Source organism: Bubalus kerabau, chromosome 2, assembly GCF_029407905.1.
Source record: "Bubalus kerabau isolate K-KA32 ecotype Philippines breed swamp buffalo chromosome 2, PCC_UOA_SB_1v2, whole genome shotgun sequence".
Taxonomy (NCBI): domain Eukaryota; kingdom Metazoa; phylum Chordata; class Mammalia; order Artiodactyla; family Bovidae; genus Bubalus; species Bubalus kerabau.
The window spans coordinates 24,287,540-24,309,363 of NC_073625.1; the positions used below are offsets into that span (position 1 = coordinate 24,287,540).

General features: G+C 38.0%; 1 protein-coding gene across 4 annotated transcripts in view; it reads left to right on the forward strand.

The window, feature by feature from the left end:
- The window catches only part of TUSC3 (tumor suppressor candidate 3), a 213,681-nt gene extending 196,261 nt beyond the window's left edge, over positions 1–17,420 (forward strand). For all 4 annotated transcript variants that reach the window (XR_008710093.1, XM_055567246.1, XM_055567250.1 and 1 more), the window contains one exon: positions 17,124–17,420. Coding sequence is in view for 3 of the 4 variants with exons in the window: in XM_055567246.1 (XP_055423221.1) it covers positions 17,124–17,139 (16 nt within the window). In the remaining variant the exon portion in view is untranslated. The remainder of the gene's footprint in view (positions 1–17,123) is intronic.
- The last annotated feature ends 4,404 nt before the right edge of the window (positions 17,421–21,824 follow it).

The window sequence follows — 21,824 nt, forward strand, 5'->3', positions numbered from 1 at the left end:
CAAAATGAGTTTTCAACTTTGTGGAATTTATCAAAATTTCTTCTTGTTTTGGTTTGCCTATTCATGATTTTTACTTCATTTACAAATTTTTTCTCATATAATCTAGTGTTCAGTGTCCAGTAAACTCCCATCATATTTTGAATTCTTCAAAGTTTTAGGTTTTTCAAATAAGGAGTGGCAACATGAATGGAAAAGGAAATGATAAAAGAATCTCTGGTCACTACAAGCTGTCATAAAAGAACATCTCCTAAGATTTTCATCAACATAGTTTGATAATTGGGGATGGGAAGATGTTGAAAATCATTCTGAAACAACGTTATTATAACCAAACTATTATTCTTACTAAAGCAAAGTACAACTGACATGCCAGATTACAGTTATCCAGGTCAGGAAGTAGGCACAGGTTCATTTCTTGACCATTCCTCCCTTAACTTGTCTCAAAGGAAGAAGTATTCCACTTTCTCTAGGGAGCATCCTCCTCCCCAGTGAAGAAGTAAAGGTCCGTTTTCTCCGAGATTTTGACAACTTTCTGTTGAGATAGTAGAGCTCATGATATATTGACAGAAAATAAAATCTCATAATTTACATCCCTCTTGCAGGTAAGTGAATGAATGACAATCGCTCTGTAGTATCCGACTCTTTGTGACCCCATGGATTGTAACTTGCCAGGTTTCTGTGTCCATGGAATTCTCCAGAATACTGGAGTGGGTTGTCATTGTGAACTGAGCAATTACTTCAAGAAAATGTTTCTGCATAGGTGATGGCAGCCATGTGTAGCTTTATCTGGGGCACAGAACTATTCCCATGACAGAGAGATCTGATTAAGGGCTTATAGTAAAGAGTAAAACACTTCAACCCTGCCTCTGTATCTTTTCATATGGGCAGAGGCACATTTCCAAGACTTCTCACATCCATTAAAAATAAACGTACTCAAGGAGTAGAAGAAATCTGAATATCAGATGTGAGCTATGGGACCATCTGCCTTTAATCTGGTCTGCAGTATAAAGGTCTGAGGGCAAGAAGTTTAATAAGAAAGGCCAAGTAAAGTCTCCTATTTCTTGGTTTTTATTCATGATGCTGTCTGGCTATCTCATTTTGGTTTTGAAAATATGAAGTCAGAAGAATCAAATCCAAGATGAAGTAGGCCCAAGAAAGATGAAGTTTCTGTTCTTCTTCTCCCCTACCCTAAGATTGAGGATCATGGTTCTGTATGATTAGAGTCTCAGTTTGACTTGCATGTATTCCATTAACAGAATCTGTAGAAGAATATTTCTATTACTTAAGTTTTCATTTACTTAAAAAACATTTATTCATTTCAACCTACAGCATTTACAGTGTCAATGAAAGGTATCTAAATTATAAAAATGAAAGTGTCATAAGTTATGTGATTCTTAAAACCTATTTAGTTGACAGAAAACGGAGGAAGGTAAAGAGCAAGTTCCAGCTCTCCTTACACATCAGAGCACCTAATCCAACAAGAATCAGTTGAGTTCAGTTCAGTCGTTCAGTCGTGTCTGATTCTTTGCGACCCCATGGACCGCAGCATGTCAAGCCTCTCTGTCCGTCACAAACTCCCAGAGTTCACTCAAACTCATGTCCGTCAAGTCAGTGATACCATCCAACCATCTCATCCTCTGTCATCCCCTTCTCCTCTGCCTTCAATCTTTCCCAGCATCAGGGTCTTTTCAAATGAGTCAGTTCTTTGTATCAGGTGGCCAAAGTACTGGAGTTTCAGCTTCAGCGGCAGTCCTTCCAATGAATATTCAGGACTGATTTCCTTTAGGATGGACTGGTTTGATCTCCCTGCAGTCCAAGGGACTCTCAAGAGTCTTCAACACCACAGTTCAAAAGCATCAATTCTTCAGCGCTCAGCTTTCTTTATGGTCCAACTCGCACATGCATACATGACTACTGGAAAAACCATAGCTTTGACTACATGGACTTTTGTTGGCAAAGTAATATCTCTGCTTTTTAATATGCTGTCTAGGTTGGTCATAATTTTACTTCCAAGGAAGTGAAGTGAAGTTACTCAGTCGTGTCTGACTCTTTGCGACCCCATGGACTGTAGCCTACGAGGCTCCTCAGTCCATGGGATTTTCCAGGCAAGAGTACTGGAGTGGGTTGCCATTTCCTTCTCCAGGGGATCTTCCCGACCCAGGGATTGAACCTGGGTTTCCTGCATTGTAGGCAGATGCTTTACCATCTGAGCTACCCTGCAGTCACCATCTGCAGTGATTTTGGAGCCCAAGAAAATAAAGTCTGACACTGTTTCCATTGTTTCCCCATCTGTTTGCCATGAAGTGATGGGACTAGATGCCATGATCTTAGTTTTATGAATGTTGCACTTTAAGCCAACTTTTTCACTCTCCTCTTTCACTTTCACCAAGAGGCTCTTTAGTTCTTCTTTGCTTTCTGCCATAAGGGTGGTATCATCTGCATCTCTGAGGTTATTGATATTTCTCCTGGCAATCTTGATTCCAGCTTGTGCTTCATTCCGCCCAGCATTTCGCATGATGTACTCTGCATATAAGTTAAATAAGCAGGCTGACAGTATACAGCCTTGACATACTCCTTTCACGATTGCAACCAGTCCGTTGTTCCATGTCCCGTTCTAATTGTTGCTTCTTGGACTGAATACAGATTTCTCAGGAAGAGGGTCAGGGTGGTGTGGTATTCCCATCTCTTTCAGAATTTTCCAGTTTGTTGTGATCCACACAGTCAAAGGTTTTGGCATAGTCAATGAAGCAGAAGTAGATGTTTTTCTGGTATTCTCTTGCTTTTTTGCTGATCCAGTGGATGCGGCAATTTGATCTCTGGTTCCTCTGCCTTTTCTAAATCCAGCTTGAACATCTGGGATTTCACAGTTTACGTATTGCTGAAGCCTGGTTTGGAGAATTTTGAGCATTACTTTGCTAGCGTGTAAGATGAGTACAATTGAGTGGTAGTTTGAGCATTCTTTGGCATTGCCTTTCTTTGGGATTGGAATGAAAACTGATATTTTCCAGTCCTGTGGCCACTGCTGACTTTTCCAAATTTGCTAGCATATTGAGTGAAACACTTTTACAGCATCAGCTTTTAGGATTTGAAACAGCTCAACTGGAATTCCATCACTTCCACTAGCTTTGTTCATAGTGATGCTTCCTAAGACCCACTTGATTTCGCTTTCTAGGATGTCTGGCTCTAGGTCAGTGATCATACCACCATGATTATCTGGGTTGTGAAGATCTTTTTTGTACAGTTTTTCTGTGTATTCTTGCCACCTCTTAATATATTCTGCTTCTGTTAGGTCCATACCATTTCTGTCCTTTATTGTGCCCATTTTTGCATGGAAAGCTCCCTTGGTATCTCTAATTTTCTTGAAGAAAATGCTTTGACCAGTAATGCTGAAGAAGCTGAAGTTGAACAGTTCTATGGAGACCTACAAGACCTTCTAGAACTAACACCCCAAAATGATGTCCTTTTCATTATAGGGGACTGGAATGCAAAAGTAGGAAGTCAAGAAATACTTGAACTAACAGGCAAATTTGGCTTTGGAGTACAGAATGGAGCAGGGCAAAGGCTAATAGAGTTTTGCCAAGAGAATGCACTGGTCATAGCAAACATCATCTTCCAACAACACAAGAGAAGAGATTCTACACCTGGACATAACCAGATGGTCAATACTGAAATCAGACTGAGTCTATTCTAAGCACCCAAAGATGGAGAAGCTCTATACAGTCAGCTGTATACAGCTGTATACAGCTATACAGGAGCTGACTGTGGCTCAGATAATGAACTCCTTATTGCCAAATTAAGACTGAAATTGAAGAAAGTAGGGAAAACCACTAGACCATTCAGATATGACCCAAATCAAATTCCTATCGATTATACAGTGGAAGTGAGAAATAGATTCAAGGGATTAGATCTGATAGAGTATGAACTAAAGAACTATGCCTGAAGAACTATGGACAGAGGTTCATGACATTGTACAGGAGGCAGGGATCAAGACCATCACCAAGATTGAGAAGTGTAAAAAGGCAATATGCTTGACAAATAGATGTGAAAAGAACAGAAGCGAGAAAAGTACAACTTTCCAAAACTCGACCAGGAAGAAATAGAAAATCTTAACAGACCCATCACAAGCACGGAAATTGAAACTGTAATCAAAAATCTTCCAGCAAACAAAAGCGCAGGTCCAGACGGCTTCACAGCTGAATTCTACCAAAAATTTAGAGAAGAGCTAACACCTATCCTGCTCAAACTCTTCCAGAAAATTGCAGAGGATGGTAAACTTCCAAACTCATTCTATGAGGCCATCACCCTAATACCAAAACCTGACAAAGATCCCACAAAAAAAGAAAACTACAGGCCAATATCACTGATGAACATAGATGCAAAAATCCTTAACAAAATTCTAGCAATCAGAATCCAACACCACATTAAAAAGATCATACACCATGACCAAGTGGGCTTTATCCCAGGGATGCAAGGATTCTTCAATATCTGCAAATCAATCAATGTAATATGCCACATTAACAAATTGAAAAATAAAAACCATATGATTATCTCAATAGATGCAGAGAAAGCCTTTGACAAAATTCAACATCCATTTATGATCAAAACTCTCCAGAAAGCAGGAATAGAAGGAACATACCTCAACATAATAAAAGCTATATATGACAAACCCACAGCAAACATTATCCTCAATGGTGAAAAATTGAAAGCATTTCCTCTAAAGTCAGGAACAAGACAAGGGTGCCCACTTTCACCATTACTATTCAACATAGTTTTGGAAGTTTTGGCCACAGCAATCAGAGCAGAAAAAGAAATAAAAGGAATCCAAATTGGAAAAGAAGAAGTAAAGCTCTCACTGTTTGCAGATGACATGATCCTCTACATAGAAAACCCTAAAGACTCCACCAGAAAATTACTAGAACTAATCTATGACTATAGTGAAGTTGCAGGATATAAAATCAACACACAGAAATCCCTTGCATTCCTATACACTAATAATGAGAAAACAGAAAGAGAAATTAAGGAAACAATTCCATTCACCATTGCAACGGAAAGAATAAAATACTTAGGAATATATCTACCTAAAGAAACTAAAGACCTATACATAGAAAACTATAAAACGCTGGTGAAAGAAATCAAAGAGGACACTAACAGATGGAGAAATATACCATGTTCATGGATTGGAAGAATCAATATAGTGAAAATGAGTATACTACCCAAAGCAATTTATAGATTCAATGCAATCCCTATCAAGCTACCAACGGTATTCTTCACAGAGCTAGAACAAATAATTTCACAATTTGTATGGAAATACAAAAAACCTCGAATAGCCAAAGCAATCTTGAGAAAGAAGAATGGAACTGAAGAAATCAACCTACCTGACTTCAGGCTCTACTACAAAGCCACAGTCATCAAGACAGTATGGTACTGGCACAAAGACAGAAATATAGATCAATGGAACAAAATAGAAAGCCCAGAGATAAATCCACGCACCTATGGACACCTTATCTTTGACAAAGGAGGCAAGAATATACAATGGATTAAAGACAATCTCTTTAACAAGTGGTGCTGGGAAATCTGGTCAACCACTTGTAAAAGAATGAAACTAGAACACTTTCTAACACCATACACAAAAATAAACTCAAAATGGATTAAAGATCTAAACGTAAGACCAGAAACTATAAAACTCCTAGAGGAGAACATAGGCAAAACACTCTCTGACATACATCACAGCAGGATCCTCTATGACCCACCTCCCAGAATATTGGAAATAAAAGCAAAAATAAACAAATGGGACCTAATTAACCTTAAAAGCTTCTGCACATCAAAGGAAGCCATTAGCAAGGTGAAAAGACAGCCTTCAGAATGGGAGAAGATAATAGCAAATGAAGCAACTGACAAACAACTAACCTCGAGAATATACAAGCAACTCCTACAGCTCAACTCCAGAAAAATAAATGACCCAATCAAAAAATGGGCCAAAGAACTAAACAGACATTTCTCCAAAGAAGACATACAGATGGCTAACAAACACATGAAAAGATGCTCAACATCACTCATTATCAGAGAAATGCAAATCAAAACCACTATGAGGTACCATTTCATGCCAGTCAGAATGGCTGCAATCCAAAAGTCTACAAGTAATAAATGCTGGAGAGGGTGTGGAGAAAAGTGAACCCTCTTACACTGTTGGTGGGAATGCAAACTAGTACAGCCACTATGGAGAACAGTGTGGAGATTCCTTAAAAAACTGGAAATAGAACTGCCTTATGATCCAGCAATCCCACTGCTGGGCATACACACTGAGGAAACCAGAAGGGAAAGAGACACGTGTACCCCAATGTTCATCGCAGCACTGTTTATAATAGCCAGGACAATGGAAGCAACCTAGATGTCCATCAGCAGATGAATGGATAAGAAAGCTGTGGTACATATACACAATGGAGTATTACTCAGCCATTAAAAAGAATACATTTGAATCAGTTCTATTGAGGTGGATGAAACTGGAGCCTATTATACAGAGTGAAGTAAGCCAGAAAAACACCAATACAGTATACTAATGCATATATATGGAATTTAGAAAGATGGTAACAATAACCCTGTGTACGAGACAGCAAAAGAGACACTGATGTATAGAACAGTCTTATGGACTCTGTGGGAGAGGGAGAGGGTGGGAAGATTTGGGAGAATGGCATTGAAACATGTAAAATATCATGTATGAAACGAGTTGCCAGTCCAGATTCGATGCACGATACTGGATGCTTGGGGCTGGTGCACTGGGATGACCCAGAGGGATGGAATGGGGAGGGAGGAGGGAGGAGGGTTCAGGATGGGGAACACATGTATACCTGTGGCGGACTCATTTTGATATTTGGCAAAACTAATACAATTATGTAAAGTTTAAAAAAAAAAAAAGAACAGAAGCGAAAGACTAAGGAGAAAAGGAAAGATATACCCATCGTAATGCAGAGTTCCAAAGAATAGCAAGAAGAGATAAGAAAGCCTTCGTCAGTGATCAGTGCAAAGAAATAGAAGAAAACAGTAGAATGGGAAAGACTAGAGATCTCTTCTAGAAAATTAGAGTTACCAAGGGAACTTTCCATGCAAAGATGGGCACAATCCAACAAGAATAGCATTTCCTATCTAGATGTTCCTGGTCACGGTCCTGCTCTGATAGAACAAGTAAAGTTGAGTTTTACTAGTTTCAAGAATAATGTTACATTTGACAGCATTGTATTTTGTCATGATGTGAAGAGTTTAAGTTTGTACTTTTCCCAAGGAGTAGTTGTCATTTAGTATTGATTGTATAAAACTCTAATCCTCTGGTCTTTACAAGAGTGGACATGTAAATTACCTGAGAAGCTTTTTAAAATACATATTCTAGGCCTCACCTTAGCTTTTCATTGTGAGCATTTCTGAACCAGAGTATATGCTGGTTTTATTTTTCTATGAGTGTGACCCCCCACACCATGCTTATTGGGTCCCAATCCCACCCCCTTGTCAGGGGCCCACCAGGCTAAATGAGGAGGGGGCTTGCTGGCAGCTGGCCTCATGGGACTGGAAGTAACATGAAATGTCCTATAAGAAGTCAGATGGAAATCATGCCCCAGGGTGGTTTATGAATATGAAATTTGACATAGTTTAGATGAAAACCCTAAAAGTGCTGCCAAGAAACAGCATCAGAACAGAGCCCAGCATTAAAAAAGCAGCAGCAGCAGCCTGGGAAGATAGGTGCACTGAAAGAGTGGGACGTGGCATTACAGAGACGTGAAGGCAGGGACCCGGCTGTGGCCCAGCTCTCGTGAGCTCTGTGATTTGCTGGGCTGTTGCAGGACTCAGCCATCCAGCCCTCCTGTGACCCTACTTAAATCATTCTTTTAGTTTCACCGTCTCTTCTCTTATCACGTTAAAGCTTCCTAGTATTCCTCTTCAGACTCTTAAGAACTTCTGCTTGTTTCTGCATTGTGTCTTTTCCATGGATATGGTGATGCATCATTCATCAAGCTTCCATAAATCCATCCAGCCCTCTTAGACCATCCCTCTCCAGTCACTCATCTTCTTGCTTTGTAAGGTTGGTAGGACAGGTTATGTATGTTTCTTTCATCACATGTACAGCAACCCTTTGAGCTAACAAAATTTGGCAGATGGGCGCATTGTGAACAAAAAACATGTGCTTTGCATTAGAACGTTTTTATGCTCTTATTAATCTAACCCATGGATATATGCCAGGGTTACCCTAGTAATGTTATATATTGCTTTGGGATTTGTTTTCGATTCATTGCATCATTTTCCTTCAGAATAAAGTTTTTCTCAGAAATTTTATCAGTTTTATTATGAACGATTATGATAATAAACATATTATTCATATCAAGAGTTAAAGCTGGATTTAGAAAAGGCAGAGGGACCAGAGATCAAATTGCCGGCATCTGTTGGATCATAGAAAAAGCAAGATAGTTCCAGAAAAATATCTACTTTTGCTTCATTGACTATGCCAAAGCCTTTGATTGTGTGGACCACAGAAAACTGTGGGAAATTCTTCAAAAGAGGGGAATACCAGACCACCTTACCTGCCTCCTGAGGATCTATATGCAGGTCAAGAAGCAACAGTTAAAACTGGACATGGAACAACAGACTGGTTCCAAACTGGGAAAGGAGTTTGTCAAGGCTGTATATTGTCACCCTGCTTATTTAACTTCTGTGCAGGGTACATCATGTGAAATGCCAGGCTGGATGAAGAACAGGCTGGAATCAAGATTGCCGGGAGAAATAGCAATAACCTCAGATGTACAGATAACATCACCCTTATGGCAGAAAGCAAAGAGGAACTAAAGAGCCTCTTGATGAAAGTGAAAGAGGAGAATGAAAAAGCTGGCTTAAAACTCAACATTCAAAAGCTAAGATTATGGCATCTGGTCCCATCACTTCATGGCAAATAGATGGGGAAACAATGGAAACAGTGACAGACTTTATTTTCCTGGACTCCAAAATCAGGGCCGATGGTGACCACAGCCATGAAAATAAAAGACTCGCCCTCCTTGAAAGACAAGCTGACAAACCTAGACAGTGTATTAAAAAGCAGAGACATTACTTTGCTGTCAGAGGTCCATCTAGTCAAAGCTATGGTTTTTCCAGTAGTCATGTATGGATGTGAGAGTTGAACCATAAAGAAAGCTCATCACCAAAGAATTAAATGCTTTTGAACCACGGTGTTGGAGAAGACTCTCAAGAGCCCCTTGGACTGCAAGATCAAACCAGCCTAAAGAAAATCAATACTGAATATTCACTGGAAGGACTGATGCTGTAGCTCCAATACTTTGGCTCCCTGATGCAAAGAGCCAACTCATTAGAAAAGACCCTGATGCTGGGAAGATTGAAGACAGGAGAAGGGGATGACAGAGGACAAGATCATTGGATGGCATTACCGACTCAATGGACAGGAGTTTGAACAAGCTCCAGTAGATGGTGAAGGACAGGGAAGCCTGGAGTGCTGCAGTCCATGGGGTCGCAAAGAGTCAGACAGGACTGAGTGTCTGAACAGTAATAACAACACATCAAGAGCAGTTGTTGCCCAGAGGACTAGAAGGAGAATATACACCAGAGAACTGGAATAATCCTGAGCTAAATTCTAGAAACCAGGCAGCATAGTGGGGAAGAAAGTATCTATCCAGCTAGTTAGTTCACTGGAGAAAAAGCAAACGTGATGCAGAAGCCAGAGTGAGAGGAGGAATAAATGAAAGAAGGGAAGAGAGAAGTCATTTGGGAATAGTTGAAAAGTGAAAGTCGTTCGGTCGTGTCCGACTCTTTGCAACCCCATAGACTGACTATACAGTCCATGTTCTCCAGTCCAGAATACTGGAGTGGGTAGCCTTTTCCTTCTCCAGAAGTTAAAAGATGAGATGTTAGTACAAAAGAAAAAGAAACCTTTTCCTTCTGAGCTACTCTGTGGGAGAGGCTCAGTCAGTGATGAACATAGTACCATATTCTGGAGGGACACTTTGCAATCCCAGCAGCATGTTTCTGTGGCACCAGCATAATATGATTTGATTAAAAAAAAAAAAAAAACTTGTTCCTATTGGAAAATGATAGTTCGTAGGGAAGGAGAAAATAGGGTTCTGGACACCATCATTATAACAAGAGAAAGGCTATTCCATATGCCGGAAGATATGCCCTGGTCTCGTATTACTGAAAAGACCGTGTGGATGCCCATATTCCAAGGGAGTTAATGCTTATTATAATGTATCATAAACCCTGGTGACCAAGAGCTAAGTCAACCCCCAATCATTTTTACCAATATACACTGAAGTAGGCTTGTAGGGGAAAAAAAAAAAAGACTGTCTTAAACAAGACCATTTCCTTATCCTTGAGATGAGCTGCCAGGACAAAAAAAAAAAAGTTTTCTTCTAAAAGAATGGAAAAACTTCCCTCTTCTACCTACTCTGGTTGGTACTGGATAAGATGCAAGATATCCTTTACTGAAAATGCACATTTGAACATAACTCCATCTGCTAATTGAAAAACACCTTTAGCAGGGGCTTTAGCTTCAATGCCACAGTCCACTCTTGGGTATAATACCATAGCCTTTGGTGGCCTTTGATGTCTGTGTTTTAGGTTTGTGATTTTTAACTTTTATACCAGGAAATGCCACTGATGTCTATAAACTAATTTTTTATTTCCTCACAATTTTTAATTGATCGACAGTCTTTAATTTCTTCTGTACGGAATGATCTTTCTGCTTTTCCATTTTTATTTTAAACTTCACAGAACCTTAAACATTCATGTGTTTCTTATTTTCTCAGTACTTCATACTGATATTTTTGTTGTTGAACTGTGTGCTTGCTGAAAGGGATAAAAGTCTATTACATGTTTACCCTATTTCCTTAAATCTTCCCCACATTTTGGTCTTAAGGATTTTTTCCCTACAGTATCAGCATCTTTCATACCATCACTAAATTCTCCCAGATCATCTTTTAAGTTTCAGTAAGCAACCTTCCATCATTTACATCCTTAATCTACATGTTACTAACTCAGAGACTTTGGGAAAGTTAAATAACTTTTCTAAACCTTGGTTTTCTCATTTCTAAGTGGGAAATGTTTACATACTTTGACATCATGTAGGTTACATGATGTAAGTCACTTAGCACATTGCCTAATACTTAGTATGTGGAACATAGTATTACTTTTCAAAAACCACTTTCTCCTAATTATTATCATTAGCTCTAATGTAAAGATTTTACCCATTTATATTTAATTTTTCATGAGCAGGATTTTTTTATGCTAAAAATTAAGCAAGTGTTGTTTTTTATTTGCATGATTCAGTGGGGTGAAGATTAGATTTTCCCCAAACCTTCTGAGGAACTTAATTGGGCTCTCAAAACCTTTGAAATTAGTGAAATAACAAAGATACTAAGAATTTTATCTAATTACCATCTGACCCATAGTTCAGAAAAAGAAATTGTATTCTAGTGGTAGCAAGAATTCATTTTGTATATTAAATAAAGATTAGCTTTAGGGCTTGTTCCATTTTCCAAGAGCAAAGTGCTAGTGTTCATACATGCATGTCGTCTCTTATGGGTAATTACTTTCCCACTGGTTGCCCCTGACATACTTTGATTCAAAAGTTTTCTTCAAAAAGATTTCTATAAAACTATTTGAAAGATCAAGTCTCTATCTGAGTAGGAAAATAGCATAGAACATTCTCTACTAATTCTCTCACTTTGCTACCTGTTTATGATTCTTTAGTTGTCTTAGAGAGATGGTGTGGTATAATGGGAAAATATTTAGAATCCAAGACATGAGTTCAAATTCAGTATATCATTTTGTATGTCAGTTAAGAACTCTGGCCCAGGAGGCATAGATACTGGCTTGAATCTTACACCCTCTCATCACTAACTTTGGGACTAACTTCTCAGTCTCATTTTTCCTCACCTGTAAAAGTATGTTTTTATGGGTTTGGATAACAACTTTGTTAAGCTTATTTCTTCATTTATAAACTTGGCATAATAATAAATATGTATCTGAGAATTTTGAGGGGATAAATTACATCATCAATTTATAGTTCATGAAATGTTGCAGGTTCTGAGAAGAAATTACTTCACCTACCTCTTGCCTGTCCTTAGCCATTTCAGTGCTTGGTTACTCAATAGCACTTTATCACATTAGCTTTTTCATTAAGTATCCATATGTAACTTTTGTGTGTTGGAGTTCTTTTCTTTCTAGAGTATTGTAAGGTGCCTTACAGAAGGTCACAGCTGTGCCTTTTTAATATCTCCAGAGTGTTACACATAGCAGGTGCTCATCATGTACTTACTAATCGAATATGTTTACTCAGAAGCATTTTGCAAATGTACTCCTTATCTAAATGCAACAGGAACAATTAAGATAGAAATATAGTGGACAGAAGAGTATTGGTTTGCCACATTGCACAACTCCAGAAGGTGGATTCACATCACATGACACCCCCATGGAGTTGTCTGTTGTTCCACCACACTGAAGGGGTGCAGTGTGCACAAACAGTGTTCCGGAAACCTGGGCTCTAAAGATACTTATTGCAACCTCAAGTTGACCCTGAGCTGGCCGACATCAAAAAATATACACTGGTTAAGCTTACAATGGATATAGAAATTGGTTTTGTTTTTTTTTTGTTTTTAATTTTATTTTATTTTTAAACTTTACATAACTGTATTAGTTTTGCCAAATATCAAAATGAATCCGAGATACCTGTAATTCATGATGTCTTTGGTTCCTTTTGAGTTACTTTGAGAAATAATGAGTTTAAAAAAATTTTTTTTAATCAATCTATATTCCATAATGGAAAGTACAGAATAATAGCTAGATAAGAAAGACATTCCTGGTGAATTTTGAGGCAAATATACTAATGAACCAGCACAGCAAGGCAAAATATCCCAGGACATGCAGTATGTAACAATATCCCATTCATTTCTGTATCTTACTTAGATGTAGATCTTTTATCTACAGGGAAAATAGAAAATACAGTCTTAAGCTATACAAATAGAAAACACAGAAATGGTGTGGTGATCAACCCACAGTTTGTGTCATTGATAAGAATTTCACTGGGATTGCCTTTCTGATGCTGAGTTCCAGCTTCGAAGAATATCATGAAGGACCAAAGACTTAGAGATGAGTAGGTGAAGATCTGGAGAGTGTCTACATAAAGAATACAGTGCTAAGTCTTTGTAATACTATTTTACAAGTGGAAATCGAATCTCAAGGACTATTTTTTCCATATTGTTGTATTTCACTGTGGTGTATTGGAAAGTGATCTGGACTTTGAGTGAGAAGATGAGATTTGGACCATGGCACTTTAAAACTGTAACCTCAGGCAAGTCTTTTCATCTTCTCTGAGCCTCAGTTTTCCTCATCTTTCAGATAATAACCATAATCTTTATCTCATAAGTAAGACAAGTTGTGGCAGACTATTGTTTTACAAATGAAAGATAACTTTGAATTGTGAGATCTCATATTCCAGTCTCATGCTGTTGTACTTAGCTGCTACAGGAACAAGTCCTTGGATAAAATTGCCAGCAATAGACTTTGGCTCACAGAATTAACCACTGACAAGCACAGTATTTTTTTTTAAACAATAATATCCATATGCATGCGTATGCCCTCCACTTCAAACAAAATATGATTGCATTTGGTTATTTCTGTTTTATTACTTTAGGGAAGAAAACAGAACTATACAGCTGACAGAAATATATTGAATTCTGCCGAGGAAAAATGTAGTCAGATGCCTTTTCCCACTAACAATATAAGTCTTAATGTTCAGAATAATAAAATACAAGTCTTCTAAACATGGACTAATTTTTTAATCAACATTTGGTAATTCAAAACTAGATATTAGGAACCGCTATATAAATCCAACATGATTTTAATAGAAAACTCAGAATCTAGGCTTTTGGATTTTGCAGCACACATTCCCACCCCTCAGACCTCAGAAGACATGGTTTAGCAGAGACACACAGCAAAGGAAGCTCTGGAGGCTTATTTCCCTTGTGTAAATACAGTTTTCTTACTCCAGCAGAAACTCCACCATTCAGCAACCCCCTGAAAGCAGGGAACGAGGAGGAAGCTCCTTTGTCCCTAAGTTCTGTTTTTTATCTGACCACCAACCTCTTCCCACATACAAGCTCTATTGGTCTTTTTCCCCAGATCCAGCATCCGTGTTTCTGACCACACAGAGTTATGAACGATAATGTTCCCAGCCTCTTCCAAAACGTGCCCTTCTGTGTAGGCTGTAGAGATGTGCCCTTAGCAGTCGTAAGACTTGACAGCTCTCATCCAGTGTAACTACAGATCAGAAAGCTTACCACTCCCAAAGATCTGTTTCCCAACTCCTAATAAAATCCTGAATTTCTTTAGGCCTTTATTTTAGATCATGTACTTCAGACTTGAAGACTTTTCGGGGTTCGGTAAGTTTCTGTCACAAAGAAGAGAGCCCCCAGGGCTTCTGGCCAAAGAGGCCTGGGTGGCAGCCATCATGTACTTCTCCCTGGCATCCCCTTAGAACGCTTGTGAAGATAAAGGTTAGAAAATCCCAAGAACAGGGAATCATTAAGTTCTACTAACTCCAAGGCCAGAGAAACAGGTGTGAACTCGCTAGTGGCCTTTCCTTGTTCCAAGTAAAGAACCAAGGCTTCTCCTCCCTTCTATACTTTTTGGCTCCAAGATGACATCAGTAGCTGCTGCCCCTTATCCATGTAAGCGATTTCTGTGTGACAGAGTGCCAGGACATGCCCAGAAGTCTCTGACTTCTTTCCCAGTTTGAGAACAGGAAGTGAGAACCTTAGCCAAGGAAATTCTGGCCAGCTGAAGATCTCGGTAGAGAATTTAACCTGATCTCAATTGGATAGAATTCATTCATTCAAGAGCACTTCATCCATTCTGGTGTTTTAAAACACTGCGGAACAGGTGAATTAATTCCTCTAAGAGAAGTCTAAACAAAATACCAACCACTGTTTGGTGCCTCCTTCATATTTCACAGGAGGAGAAAAGGAACGTGTTTCACACGTAATATGGTCTCCAGCAGCCACCCAGTAATCAAACCCAGATGCCTCTTCTCATGTGGCAACCTACATAACCCTTCCAGGATTCTAGTTAACCATCTCCTCTTGAGCATCTTATGCCCTGGATTTTGAAACATGACACTCCTAGACCTTCCTTTTTTCAGACGACTTCTCGGTCCCAACAGACATGCCAAATTCTGACCTAAGGCCTAGAGCCAGACCTCAGACCATATTGTCACCTCCTCAGCTCCAAAGCCAGGCTCATCCCTGCTCCAAACCCAGGTCTCTTCTTCCCATGTTCCCTAACACAGTTATTGTTATAATCATACAACATATAAAAGTAGAACCTTTTTAATCTTCCCAGAACCAAAAAGTTAGCAAGCATAAAATGATCATAAAGGGTCATATTCTTGCTTTTATGATAGTAGTATTTTTATAAAGGTGATCTTTAGTATTCCATAGCTTTAAATGTTCAGACTATTTTTATTAAAGAACAAACCTGTAAATTGTCAGATATTTTTTAAATTGTAAGTTTTGCAGCTTTCATTACCGTTTTAAATATTTTATGGTGATGTTTTCTTTTTTAACTGTCGGTCAGCTTTATCTTCAGGGCAATCTTATATCTGAGGACAGAGAAAGCCAAAGTGTTCATCTACACGTTTTATATATAAATATATATAGAACACACCCCTGCTTCGCCACCACTGCTGTTAAAGACCGGGTGGAGTGAGCAGCAGCAGTATCTTAGTGCTCTGAGCAGTGTTACTGCTGGTCTTCATGGCAGTGTTACCCTTGCAGTACTTAAGTCATAACTTGTCATCTCAAAAAATAGAAGCAATGTCTTGTTGCCTCTAGACACCAGCACTTGATTTGTATCTTGTAATTTAGTAATTCCTCAGAAAAAGATAGGGTAATGAAAAAGTTTAGGCTGTATTGCATAATTGCTTTATTATATATTATAAACTAATAGAGATAATATATATTTAAATATATAATGCTTTATATTTACTATTTAGTATATGAAGTATATTATATTTATATTCACTATATAGTATATATATGTTATATAATGTGTGTGTGTGTGTTTTTTTTTACTATTTATTTATATAGTATCACAGGATTAAAATAAACATTAGCACTGGAAAGAACTTTGGAGATCATCCAAAACAAGCGTTCTTCTCACTAATGAGGAAACCGAGGTTCAGAAAGACGAAGTAACATATGCCTAGGATATTGTAATTTGAGTGTCCAAGTATTAAACTTATCAGTTTGAACAATTTCCCAATTACATGGTTTTTCAACTGTAGCAACCGTTAATATTTTTAATATTAATGTTTTAATATTAGTTAACTATTGGTTCATCTCTGGTTGTCCTAAAGTTACGTTGTCAAGACTATAAAAAGGAAAGTTGCTGCACCTTAGCAGAAAGGTACAAATAGCCAACAAAAGCTTAATGATGTTATTCAAATTGACTTATGATATTACAAACTTACATTTCTTTTCATAGATAAAAGTGTTGCCTAGGGAAATCAAGAAAGGCAAAAATAGTTACTTTTTACTTTTTTTCTATATGTATAAACATCTGTATTGTTTCATCAGAACCTGATGATACTTTTATTATGATTTATAATAAATTATTTTTGACTGTTCAATATAGTGAAATTATAAAATTCTTAAAAGTATTTAGTTATTTTAAGTAAATGCATATTGATTAAATAACCAGAAAAAATATATTGTCTAAGATATTGAAATGACCTGATCCAAGTGTATGTTTCAGCTCATTCCCTTTCTTCCCCTGTGTTGTCAGTTTAAATGCCAATTTAACTAGGACTCTTGCTAACATTGAGAATGGCTCACAGAAGCTAACCAAACTTAACCAACGCAAGTTCAAGTTCTTATCAGCATCTGCTTTCACCCCTGACCTAGTCTCACCTGATCCCATTACAGGATCTAGTTCACAGAAATTGCCCTGATATAAAATTACAATGAAGTGAATTAATGTGTATGATGTTACATTTTTATTTTATATTTACCTGTACTAAGTTAATATAGAATAAAAAGCACACTATGTTTTTTTTTCAGCAAAGAATTTTCTTTCTTTTTCAGCTTTTTAATTAAGTGAAGCCAAGTGGGATTTGCATAAAGTGACTATTTACCATGAAGACAAAGTGTCCCAGACATACTAGTTCCAACTCTTGAGTCCATTTCCTTGCTGATTGTGATAATCCAGCTGTTTCTTGTATAATTTTTTTTTAAAATGTGAGTTTTCCTAGTAAACTTAATTTATAGACATGGATGGTTAACTTTAACATGGAATAAACAAGGACAACAGTGAAGAGTTTTTCCAGCAAATTTTAGTCTGTGTATGCTATAGATTGAAATAAACAACAATGTAATTATGAATTCATGCTTTTATGCTGTTCACTCATTAGCAAAGAAAACTATGTTAGTAAAGGATAAACTTTGAAATGTATCCTCAGCAATTCTTAGGATTGTACAGAGATAGGTGTATGCATGAAAATATGTCATGTACTGAAAAATTATACTTTCCTCAGTCTCAGTATAAAGGATGTGTATGGTTACAAATAGCGTTTTGTTCTTATTAATCATAACTAGATGAAGGAGATGGGGCAGGGAGCTGGACAAACAGTACATGGATGCCTGCCCTGGGAAACGGAGGTCCTTCCCAGGATAGAAATCTACAGCAAACACGGCTAAATCAGCATGCTCAGGGCACAGGCAACGGGAGCAGCACACCAGAACTAGGAACAAATTCTTCCCCGACTCAAAGTGTGACCCGAGAATCCAGACCTGCAACCACAGAACTCACCCACGGGGATATTATCCCCTTGTGTCATGTGGAAGAGGCTAGTCATCAAAAGCTTATTCCCAGACCCGAACAGAGACTGTGTGCATGTGTGCTAAGTCACTTCAGTCATGTCCGACTCTTTGTGACCCCATGGACTGTAGCCCACCAGGCTCCTTTGTCCCTGGGATTCTCCAAGCAGGAATACTGAAGCAGGCTGCCATTCTGTCTTCCAGGAGATTCTTCCTGACCCAGGGATTGAGCCCCCATCTTTTACATCTCCTGCAGTGGCAGGCAGTTTCTTTACTGCTAGGGCCACCTGGTAAGCCCTGAGAGAGAGTAGTTATCCTAATAAGAGTGAGGGACTTAGTGAAACTTTCTTGAAAAGCAAATATAGGAGAGTAACCATTATTATGTTTGTATATTGTATTTTAGCTTACAAAGCACCTTCCCATTTGTTAGGGTATTTTTTTCTTCACAGCAACCCTGTAAATTAGGCATTTAGACAGGAAATGTATATTTTATCTGACTTAATTTAAGTACTGGAAGCTGAAAGCCACAAAGGAAAAATAGAGCTCGTAACTGGGCTTTCAGACTCTCAAACCTGAATTTCCATTTTCTGTGGTGCAGTCTAAAGAAGGATTTAGAAGCACCGTTAATTTTAGTCAGCTCAATAAACTTTTTAAGGCTTTGTTATCTAATTTTCCTTAAGATCTGAGTAACAGACCCTGGAAATCTTTGTTAGTCGGGAGTTCCAGCTATGTAGTCTCAAACTAGGACTCATGTGCACATCCAGTGAACTACACGTTTTGTACCTATAAAATTCAGTAAAGAATGGGAAATACAAAACCTACAAGGATATAATGAAGTTAAATCCCAGGATAGTGTGTGTGCTAGCAGGAAGAAACACGATGATACTCGGCAAAAATCATTATGTAAATTCTCAACTATGTTAACCTTAACACATGCTCCCAAAATCTGTTATTAAAAAAATCACATTTACTGTCCCAGTTCCTGTACACAGAATGATCAATTCAGTATTGGAATGGCATTTATGAGAAAGCAGTAAGTGATCATAATAATTTGTTTAATGTCTACACCTGGGTAGCATATGACCTGTAAATCTCAACCCATTAGAGTACTCTTCTGTTTTCTAAAGTTTATTCAGGACAAGCATCAAAATTGGGAGTTTGAGGCCAAATTTTACATTGAGTAAAAGCTTCTTTATTTTACACAATTACTTTTGCTTGTTCCTTTAAAGCTCAAAATTCTTATTAACAGCACATATCTAATCTCTTTATAAAGCCTAATAATGTTTAATTATGACCAAAGTCAGCTAGTTCTCACACACTGTGACTGAGGTAAAGAGAACTTCCCTATCCCAGATTAGTAACAAATTTCTAGCCTATATTCTATAATTTTCTCCAAATATTAAATATATGCCACATATGACTCCCCCCACCCCCCACCCAGAGTTTCAGTTTGAAAAGCTGTTGCTTCTCTATAGGCAATTACTGCATTAGGGAAAAGAAAAAAGTCTGCCTCAAAATAAGTCATTCCTGGAAAGTGCTACAGACAAAACTACAGGAAGTAGATCAAATGTAGTCTGTTTCCAGAATGTAGCATGTGGAAAATCACATACGAAACATAAGACATCTTCACTTTTGTCAAATAATTTAAATTGAAAAATGAATCTGTATGTGGTGTATTACATCGTGCAATGTCACTTCCGCTAGATTCACTGCATGGAAGTCTCCCTTAAAAACAGATTTTATGTTAAACCATCTCCAGTTAGAATAAAAGGAATTAACTCGCCTACTCAGTTGGAGAGAAAAATCTTAATATGAAATTCCATCTAAAGGAGTAAAACTCCATTTAAATCTTAATATGAAAATTTCATCTATTAATATAATAACATCTATTGAATAAAGTGTTCCATTTTCCTCAGCTCATTGTTCCTTAAGTTAGATATTCACATGAGTAAGCCCAACAGAGTTGTGTGCTTACTGTAATTTTTCTGTCATGTGAAGGAATATCCTTGTCAGTTATAATTCAGCAAGCATGGTGATTTGGGGAGATGAGATCTTATAACCAAGGAGCTTGCCGAGTATTCCCTTTCTTGCTATTAGGAGGACCTACCTCCCACAAAGGTACACGAAGCGAGTGGTTACTCTATACCAAGATCAAAGACACTGAATATTGTGCTTCAAGAATGACTGGTTTATGGGGCAAACACATGAGCTCTGGCCTCTAGGGTCAAAACATTTGAGTGGCCTCTTAGAGACTTAATATTCCTCAGAGTCCACAGAATTCAGTAAGTTTAAAACATTAAAACAAGATGTTTTTCCTATTCCAGCAGGAAGCCAAACTGACTTAATTCCTAATAGTGGAAAACGGGTGAGCAGTAGCTAGTTATTCTCAGAGTACAAGCATGTACGTGAATCCACCCCTAAATTTCCTTATATGATTCATAAGCACATCTGTCATTTTCCATGGAACACTTTCCATATTCCTTCTTTACCTACTTATTCTAGAGTATAAGTACACAATGTTTTAATAAAGGATCACATATTCAGACTAATAGGAAAGCCATGTTACATTCACCCAAATATTGGTGCATCCACTTCCATTAAAAATATGCATATACGCCAACAAAAGTAGCATAATGAGGAACTCTAGGGACCTATCCCCTCCATAGAAAACTAGAAAAACTGACAAAAACTGGTAGACGTTAGTTTTGTTGAAATTCTGTAAAGTAGTTTAAGTCTTATAGAAGCCAAGTAAATGCTTAAAAAACAAAAAAATAAGAACTGAAACCCAGGAGGATAGTTTAATGGCATTTCATCTTACTTTTCCTCGGCCTTCTGCCCCAGTCAGCCTAAAAAAAAATGGCAGCCTGTCTTCCTGGCATGGTTCTGATGAAGCAGAACAGACCTTGTTCCCAAGGAACAGTATGTGTGTTCACTTTTCTGGAGGCTCCTAGGAAAACTGAGGCAAGGGCTTGCCTTTGTTTCACCTAACTCAGAAGTCACTCAGGATAGCAAAAGGGCTGCACACAAAGGGTGTTTCTCTAAAAACACTGAAGGTAAATGAACATGCTGCTATTGCCCAGGCAAAAGATAAGAGCTGCGACAAACAACACACACAGAGTTGAAAGCCTGGCCGGAAAACTGGGGAGTGACATACTCGGGAGTAAGGGCTTCAAAAAGCACCCTCATATTCTAAGGAATCTAGAAGGACCTGCCAGTAACCCAAGGCAGGATACATCTTCATAAAAAACGTGCAAAGACCTTCGGCTTTTACCTCTTGCCTGTCTTTACACCGAAGCCCAAGCAGGAAGTGGAGGCCAAAACGGAGCTGTAAACCCCAGGTAAGTGTTCAAGGGGCAACAAACACAGTCAATCTGCAAAGACCAGGAGAGTATTTTCTCTCATTTCCTTTTCTTTTTGGCTTTAAGCATTTAAGAAAGCTCTGTCACACCACTAGCTGACCACTAAATTAATGAAATAGAAACTTCACGTGCCACATGCAGTTTCTACAAAAACAATTTTGGAAAGTCACTAAAGAAGTACAACCTACCATAAGCAGCAAAAACTCTGGAGAGGGAGCAGAATTTCCAGAGTTGCCATATTAGAGTATTTAAAATGAGCAATTTCAAAAAATAAACGCATACAACAAGAAAACAGTCTATTCACAGGAAAGAAAAAAATTAGCAGAAAACTATCCTTGAGAAAGCACAGACATTGGACTTACTAGATAAAGACTCCACCTGTCTGTAACATATTCAGAGAGCTAAATGAAACCATTAGCTAAAGGAAACAAGGTTAGCAATGTCTCAGACTGAATTAAGAAATAGAAATTATTAAAGGAATCAAATACAAATCATGAAGCTAAAAAATACCATAATTGAAAAATTCATTAGAGGGACAGATGTACTGAAATGATCCAGTCTGAGGAATAAAACCAAAAAGAATGAAGAACAAATGAGCAAAGCCTATGAG